This window comes from Oncorhynchus mykiss, chromosome 21 (assembly GCF_013265735.2).
Source record: "Oncorhynchus mykiss isolate Arlee chromosome 21, USDA_OmykA_1.1, whole genome shotgun sequence".
In the NCBI taxonomy this organism is placed as follows: domain Eukaryota; kingdom Metazoa; phylum Chordata; class Actinopteri; order Salmoniformes; family Salmonidae; genus Oncorhynchus; species Oncorhynchus mykiss.
Genome location: NC_048585.1, coordinates 7,298,625 through 7,307,702, shown reverse-complemented (window position 1 = coordinate 7,307,702; position 9,078 = coordinate 7,298,625). Strand labels below are relative to the sequence as shown.

Genomic DNA, 9,078 nt, shown 5'->3' with positions numbered 1-9,078 from the left:
CCGTTTAGATTAGCTCCGTTTTGCCAGAGGGATTTAAATATATCTCAACCAGTCACGCCACCGTACAATGACTCGGGTTTTTACAGCAGAGGTGGCTTACACAATGATCTGTTGTTTTGGTGCTGCCGGTGCGCGTGTGTGTGTGTGTGTGTGTCAACATGTGTTATAGTACAGTATGTCTGCATTGCGTCGAACCGCTCCCCCCCCCCCCTTCTCTCCCACTCCTCTCTTACGCTCTCTCTCTCTCTCCCCGTCTTCCGCCTCCCTCCCCACCTCTCTCTCTCTCTCTCTCTTCTCTGTATGAAATCCTGCAACATGCGTTCACATGATTTAAGTATTATATTGTCTGTGGCTCAGTGATACCTTAAACCCCCGGTGTTTGACAGGTGCTACATGTTTATCTAGGCGGGGAGAATGGGTGCGTTACAGCGGTGCGTCTTGGGACGGCCGCGTCATGTTGAGTTCTAGCTCTTCTACTGCACCAAACCAGGAGAGGAGAGCTTTCTAACGTTGCGTTTCTGCTGATGCGGCAAACTGCAGTGCAGAGCAGAGCAGAGCGGAGCCGGGAAGGGAAATGGTTGTGTGCTTCTGCTCTCTCTCTCTCACACTGCCCCACTAACGTGTTCAGCTCAAACCTTCTCACTCATACCATGTTCATTTCACGACCACGCCGCTGGAGAGCGCAGCCACGCGTGACGGTCAAAAGACCGAGTGGGAACTACTAGTCGGTGTTGCCGTCCGTTGGAGAGGAGCTCAAGTTAACGGCTTTTTAACATTTTTCTTTCGTATTATATTATATTATATTCTCTCTATTCCTCGTTCGTACCGTTTCTTCAGCATGGTTTTAAATTGCCTGTCAAGAGATTTACGCTTCTTCCAAGGCGGTTCAGAGCCGTTCGGTACCTCAAGAAGGTCGCCCTAGTCGACATTGGAAGCAAATAACACCGGAATAACGTGGCTGATATTAACGGTCGCTCCAGTCGACGTTAGAAGCCAATAACACGGGAATAGCGTGGATGATATTAACGGTCGCTCCAGTCGACGTTAGAAGCCAATAACACCGGAATAACGTGGCTGATATTAACGGTCGCTCCAGTCGACGTTTAGAAGCCAATAACACCGGAATAACGTGGGTGATATTAACGGTCGTTCCAGTCGACGTTAGAAGCCAATAACACGGGAATAGCGTGAGTGATATTAACGGTCGCTCCAGTCGACGTTTAGAAGCCAATAACACCGGAATAACGTGGGTGATATTAACGGTCGCTCCAGTCGACGTTAGAAGCCAATAACACGGGAATAGCGTGGATGATATTAACGGAGACAGTACAGTCTATGAATATTTCACCGAAGCTCGTACTGTACAGTGCAGTAAAGTGATATCCGCTACCTTTAAAACAAAAAGCCGGGACTGTAAAGTTGTAGCCGTGGCTGGCGGGTGCACCACCACCAAACGGAAATCCAGGTAATTAATAACAGAGCCGACAGTTCGGTAAATATTAACGTATCTTTATTGACGGTCGTTATTGTCATTGGTGTTGTAGTTATTATAAGGTAATAGGTGTTCAGTGTGTAGAGGGTTAGTACACTGGATGGAGATGCAGAGTGTGGACAGTTGTAGTGAAACTGGAATAATGATGTATGCGATATACAATCCAGTTGTCTCCATATCACAGTGTTGTTGTCTCCTGGATGTCCTCTATGCTGGTCAACCTGTTCCTGGTACCCCCCCTTCACGCTGTTAGGTGGGCGTCCCCCCCCCCCCCCCCCCCCCCATCTAGACTACAGCATGTCACAAACACTGAGATAACACTGCTGAGCTGGAAAAAAAGATCTCTCTCTCTCTCTTGCGTTCGATTCCTTTTATTTCTCACTCTTCCCTTCCTCCCTCCGACTAGGTGGAAGACGAAGGAGAAGAAGAAGAAGGAGGAGCAGCAATGGAGGACTACTCGGAGAGAGGAGCAAGGGAGCCTTAAGAGGAGCAGCGCTTGGCGAGCTAGCCCTCTGCCTGCCTGGCCCGGGTGAATGCAAGGGGGATTTCTATTAGACAGAAGAGAGAGAGGGGAGAAATCTGAGGCGCGCAGTGAGAGCTACTAGATGCCTGCACCCACCGGGCTGAGCCGAGCATCTCCTGCCGCATAGCGCTGCGCTGAGCCCGGGCAACACCGCCAGGATGACTGTGGTGGCCGGAGATAACATGGATGAGACGTCCACCCTGCCGGGGCACCTGCAGGACACCTACCCACCAGACCACGAGGACCACGAGTGCTGCGAGAGGGTTGTCATTAATATCTCAGGGCTGCGCTTCGAGACCCAGCTAAAGACACTCAGTCAGTTCCCCGAGACGTTACTAGGTAACCCCAAAAAGAGAATGCGCTACTTCGACCCGCTTAGAAACGAGTACTTTTTTGACCGGAACCGACCGAGTTTTGACGCTATTCTATATTACTACCAGTCCGGTGGGCGGTTGAGGAGGCCCGTTAACGTTCCTCTGGATATGTTCTCGGAGGAGATCAAGTTCTACGAGCTCGGGGCAGAGGCCATGGAGAAGTTTAGAGAAGACGAAGGTTTTATTAGAGAAGAGGAAAAACCGTTACCAGAGAAAGAGTTTCAACGACAGGTCTGGTTGCTGTTTGAATACCCGGAGAGTTCGGGACCCGCCAGAGGGATTGCTATAGTATCGGTGATGGTTATCTTAATTTCAATAGTCATATTCTGTTTGGAGACGCTGCCAGAACTCAAAGAGGACCCCCGGGGTAGGATGGAAACTGTAGGCAACGTGACATTCTATTATAAACCAAATATTCTCACCGATCCTTTCTTCATAGTGGAGACCCTGTGTATAATCTGGTTCTCCTTTGAGTTGATTGTGCGGTTCTTCGCCTGCCCTAGCAAGGCAGCTTTCTTTAAAAACATGATGAATACTATAGACATAGTAGCTATCATACCCTACTTCATCACGCTGGGCACCGAGCTGGCAGAGGACCAGGAGGGGAAGGAGAAACCAAGTGAGCAGGCCGCGTCTCTGGCCATCCTCAGGGTCATCCGGCTGGTCAGGGTGTTCAGGATCTTCAAGCTGTCCAGACACTCCAAGGGGCTTCAGATATTAGGACAAACCCTCAAAGCCAGTATGAGAGAGTTGGGGCTGCTCATTTTCTTCCTCTTCATCGGAGTCATCCTCTTCTCCAGCGCTGTCTATTTCGCCGAGGCGGAGGAGAAGGAATCTTTCTTCACAAGCATCCCCGACGCCTTCTGGTGGGCCGTGGTCTCCATGACAACAGTGGGCTACGGGGACATGTACCCGGTGACCATCGGCGGAAAGATAGTGGGCTCGCTCTGCGCCATCGCCGGGGTGCTGACCATCGCGCTGCCGGTGCCTGTGATCGTGTCCAACTTTAACTATTTCTATCACCGGGAGACGGAGGGAGAGGAGCAGGCGCAGCTTCTTAACGTCAGCAACCAGGACCTTAACTCAGACAGCAACTCATCGCGCCGCAGCTCCAACTCTATCGCCAGCAAGTCAGAATACATGGAAATAGACGAAGGGATCAACAATAGCATTGATAACTTTAGGGACGCGAATCTCAGAACTGCTAACTGTACGCCTGTCCTCAACCAGAACTGCGTGAATAAGGGCAAGCTGCTGACTGACGTCTAGAAATATATACATTAATTCTATATGGCAGCGATAGACATCATGAGGACACACCGTTCGTTGTAAATATTGTAGAAACGTTTCGGGAAATGCTTGATTTAACTTCGTTAATAATGCGTTTTTTTTTTGCATTTGCGTTAATTACATTTGAATGAATAGAGAGAAAACTGTTTCACCAAAAGAGGATTAAAAAAAAATAAAAAAGGTTTGTTTGACTCTCAAAATGGGAATGATAAAAGTATTATAGTAACATATTATCTTTATGTTCCTAACGTTATCGGAGATATACCGGAAAACATCCTGCCGTTGAAATATGACACGGGGAAAACACAACATGATCGTTGAAGAAGAAACGGTTTTGCATGGATAATGGATCATGGATCATGGATAATGGATCATGGATAATGGATAATGGATCATGGATCATGGATAATGGATCATGGATCATGGATAATGGATCATGGATCATGGATCATGGATCATGGATAATGGATCATGGATAATGGATCATGGATAATGTATCATGGATAATGTATCATGGATAATGGATCATGGATAATGTATCATGGATAATGTATAATGGATCATGGATAATTGATAATGGATTATGGATCATGGATAATTGATAATGGATTATGGATCATGGATCATGGATCATGGATCATGGATAATGGATTATGGATAATGGATATGGATAATAATGGATAATGTATCATGGATCATGGATAATTGATAATGGATTATGGATAATGGATATGGATAATAATGGATAATGTATCATGGATCATGGATCATGGATAATTGATAATGGATTATGGATAATGGATTATGGATTACAGTGGAACTTGGGTGAGGGTGAGTTGCGTAATGCACCGGCATCTGCTGAAGAAAGAGAAAAGGAATATGGAATCTCAGCCCGAACCCAACAACCATCTGCAGTCAGAGAGAGAGAGAGAGAGAGATCGACCAACGTTGTCCGCTAGGTGCAGTTGTTGTTCCGACGATTGCTAGTTACCCGGAGACCTACTGAGTGATCAGCTAAGCACTTTATCACAATAGAAACAAACAACAAACAAAACCCACACAGAAAACAGAGATTGAACTAAAACACTGGTCTCCTGTTGCCAAGGAGACATGATGAGAAGTGGGGGCTGTTTGTAGACCAGATGACATCTGTAAACTGCTGCTACTTTCTATCCCAGCAGATGCTGAAACTAAAAACACCTGCTCTAATCCCACAGGGGTGTGACGATAACACGATGATGATGATGCCATGCGAGATAATAATCTTCATTAAAAAAAATATATATATTAAAAAAAAGCTTGAAATTAGCATGTTGAGACACTGTTTTATATTACTGGCATGCGCGACACATCACAGTAATGTTGCATTATTTGTATAATTTAAAACAACAACAACAGCCTGTATTATATTCTCCTCCCAAAACCGGATCCAAGACGAACCAATTCACTCTTTTTATGTGTTTGGGTTTCTCTCTCTCTCTCATTTAGGTTTCACCAAAAGTGCACTGCTTATTTATTATTTAAGTTATTACTTATTTAGGAACATTTAAGAGCTGAATGTTAAATCTTAAGGGAACAGAAACATCTTTATTTATGTATTTTTTGGGAAGATCATGGCATGTCAAACTACTGCATTACGGCCTACCTGACTACGGTACCATGTATCCTGGGTGATTCCATGCATGACGTCAGTATTTCAATAGCTTGTTGAGGGACCTTGGTGAATACAGCACGGTGTGACGGAACTACTGTTTAGACTGGACTGGACAGGACACACCTCAACCATATCTTAAACAGAGGAGGAGACATACCGGGATACCAACCCCCCCCCCCCCCCCCCCCCCCCTCCCCTCCCCACAGAGGAGGAGACATACCGGGATACCAAACCCCCCCTTCCTCCCCACAGAGGAGGAGACATACCGGGATACCAAACCCCCCCCTCCCTCCCCACAGAGGAGGAGACCTACCGGGATACCAAACCCCCCCTCCCTCCCCACAGAGGAGGAGACCTACCGGGATACCAACCCCCCCCCCCCCCTCCCTCCCTCCCCACAGAGGAGGAGACCTACCAGGATACCAAACCCCCCTCCCTCCCCACAGAGGAGGAGACCTACCGGGATACCAAACCCCCCCCCCCCCCCCCTCCCTCCCCACAGAGGAGGAGACCTACCAGGATACCAAACCCCCCTCCCTCCCCACTAATAATATTTCATGGTTAGCTTCTGCTTCTCTGCATGGAACCTGCTGTACTATTACCCTCAATAAGAAAATGGTGACTTCCATATTGCTATTCATTTTACAGCATTTATGTATTTGTAATTTGTATTATATACATATTATGGCCTATACAGAACAACATTGAAACACGGAACAAAATGTGCATAGAAAAACAACATAGTCAAATGAGTTTTCTAGTGCCTTGAACTTTAACCCTCTTATTTATGTCCTACATACTCAAACGGAAGTGCCTCCCTGGACTATAGTCAACTAGATCAGATCCTCTATACCGGTCATGAGATGCATTATTATAGTACCAACCACCCTGCACAGTCAGAAGAGGGCAACAGGTAAACAGTAACATAGAATATGATGTTAATGGTTCCCAGTACAGACTGTAATATAGGGCCTGAGGACAGAGAGGAATCACACACACACACAGCTGTCCAGGAGGAGAGAGACAGACAGAGAGGAAGGAGAGAGAGAGAGACAGAGAGGAACCACACACACACACAGCTGTCCAGGAGGAGAGAGAGAGAGAGAGGAAGGAGAGAGAGAGAGACAGAGAGGAAGGACAGAGAGACAGAGATGGAGAGAGAGAGACAGAGAGGAAGGACAGAGAGACAGATGGAGAGAGAGAGACAGAGAGGAAGGACACAGAGACGGAGAGAGAGAGAGACAGAGAAGGAGAGAGAGAGAGAGAGAGAGAGAGAGAGAGAGAGAGAGAGAAAGAAGACGAGTGAGAGAATGAACTTGACAGAAACAAATATGGAATGGCATCCACTGACCCCTGATGTGGGAAGTTCAACAGAGGCCACGTTCTAGAGTGTTCACATGGTTCTAGAGTGTTCACATGGTTGTAGAGCGGTCACATGGTTCTAGAGTGTTCACATGGTTGTAGAGCGGTCACATGGTTCTAGAGAGTTCACATGGTTCTAGAGTGGTCACATGGTTCTAGAGTGTGCACATGGTTCTAGAGTGTTCACATGGTTGTAGAGCGGTCACATGGTTCTAGAGTGTTCACATGGTTCTAGAGTGTTCACATGGTTGTAGAGCGGTCACATGGTTCTAGAGTGTTCACATGGTTCTAGAGTATTCACATGGTTTTAGAGCGGTCACATGGTTCAAGAATGTTCAAAAGGTTCTAGAATGGTCACATGGTTCTAGAGTGTTTACATGGTTCTAGAGTGGTCACATGGTTCTAGAGTGTTCACATGGTTCTAGAGTGTTCACATGGTTGTAGAGCGGTCACATGGTTCTAGAGTGTTCACATGGTTCTAGAGTATTCACATGGTTTTAGAGCGGTCACATGGTTCAAGAATGTTCAAAAGGTTCTAGAATGGTCACATGGTTCTAGAGTGTTTACATGGTTCTAGAGTGGTCACATGGTTCTAGAATGTTCACATGGTTCTAGAGTGGTCACATGGTTCTAGAGTGTTCACATAATTCTAGAGCGGTCACATGGTTCTAGAATGTTCACATGGTTCTAGAGTGGTCACAAGGTTCTAGATTGTTCACATGGTTCTAGAGTGATCACATGGTTCTAGAGTGTTCAAATGGTTCTCGAGTGTTCACATGGTTGTAGATTCTATCCATCCATCCATCCATCCTCTGTTAGTCTGCCTGTTAAGTCTGTTGTGTGACAACAAACAAACCCCTTCAGTATAGAAACAGCCTTCCATTGTGACCAGCGATCACCTTCCAACTCTAAGAGATGTGTTTCTGGGGCATTACTGAATCAAGACCTTCTGGCATATCCAAACTTGTATCAACTGTTGTTGTCGTTCACTAAACGATAATAACAACAAGCATCGATATTCTACTAAAAGTGACTGAACAGAGCTCATGTCTCTGGCTGTATTATGGGAATGATAGTGTATTTGACATCGTCACAGACATAACTGTCTAAAGAACGAGCTCTACTGCACTAGTAAGTCCCCAACCGTCCCCTTCCACACTCACCCCTGTCTCTCCCTGCCTGGCTGTTTGTTTGTTTGTTTGTCTGTCTCCCTGTCTGTCTGTCTGTCTGTCTGTTTGCCTACCTTCCTGCCTGCCTGCCTGCCTGCCTGTCTGTCTATCTGTCTGTCTGTCTGTCTGTCTGTCTGTCTGCCTGCCTGCCTGTCTGTCTGCCTGTCTGCCTGTCTGTCTGTCTGCCTGCCTGCCTGTCTGTCTGTCTGCCTGTCTGCCTGTCTGTCTGTCTGCCTGCCTGTCTGTCTGTCTGTCTGTCTGTCTGTCTGTCTGTCTGTCTGTCTGCCTGCCTGCCTGTCTGTCTGTCTGTCTGTCTGTCTGTCTGTCTGTCTGTCTGTCTGTCTGTCTGTCTGCACAGAGCTACTCAGCATTCATCTCAACATGATGTCTGTGTCCCAAATGACACGGTAGTAGACCAGGACCCACAGGGTGCCATTTGGGAGGCAGAAAAGAGCATTATGAACGTTATGATAGCCAAAGGCATTAGTCACTTTGCATGCAAGCAAAATGGCAGCCCTCTGCTTCTGTTTTGGAGGGCGAGAGAAAGAGCATAGGAGAGATGGAAAGAAGTAGAGAGGGAGTGAGGGAGTTGGAGCACGACAGAGTGCCAGCCGGCCGGGATGTAGGAAGGAAGGAGGGAGAGGAAATTAATGCTGTGTTGTAACGTTTCATGTTTCAGCTGGCTGTAGAGGCTTACCTGCTATGTTGTAACGTTTCATGTTTCAGCTGGCTGTAGAGGCTTACCTGCTGTGTTGTAACATTTCATGTTTCAGCTGGCTGTAGAGGCTTACCTGCTATGTTGTAACATTTCATGTTTCAGCTGGCTGTAGAGGCTTACCTGCTATGTTGTAACATTTCATGTTTCAGCTGGCTGTAGGGGCTTACCTGCTATGTTGTAACGTTTCATGTTTCAGCTGGCTGTAGAGGCTTACCTGCTATGTTGTAACGTGTCATGTTTCAGCTGGCTGTAGGGGCTTACCTGCTATGTTGTAACATTTCATGTTTCAGCTGGCTGTAGGGGCTTACCTGCTATGTTGTAACGTTTCATGTTTCAGCTGGCTGTAGAGGCTTACCTGCTGTGTTGTAACGTTTCATGTTTCAGCTGGCTGTAGAGGCTTACCTGCTATGTTGTAACGTGTCATGTTTCAGCTGGCCGTAGAGGCTTGCCTGCTAAGATGTGGGACACCATGGATGGATGGACAGTACAGTGTAGT

At 46.8% G+C, this 9,078-nt stretch overlaps 1 protein-coding gene across 1 annotated transcript; it reads left to right on the top strand.

Moving 5' to 3' along the window:
- Window positions 1-305: 305 nt before the first annotated feature.
- Window positions 306-4,098, top strand: LOC118942847 (potassium voltage-gated channel subfamily A member 1-like). The gene is made up of 2 exons (XM_036956709.1): window positions 306-1,465; window positions 1,899-4,098. The coding sequence occupies exon 2, from the start codon at window positions 2,174-2,176 to the stop codon at window positions 3,656-3,658; it is 1,485 nt and encodes a 494-aa protein (XP_036812604.1). The 5' UTR covers window positions 306-1,465; window positions 1,899-2,173; the 3' UTR covers window positions 3,659-4,098.
- Window positions 4,099-9,078: the final 4,980 nt, after the last annotated feature.

Coding starts and splice junctions, on each gene's coding strand:
- LOC118942847 (XM_036956709.1), top strand. CDS start 2,174: ATGACTGTGGTGGCCGGAGATAACATGGATGAGACGTCCACCCTGCCG.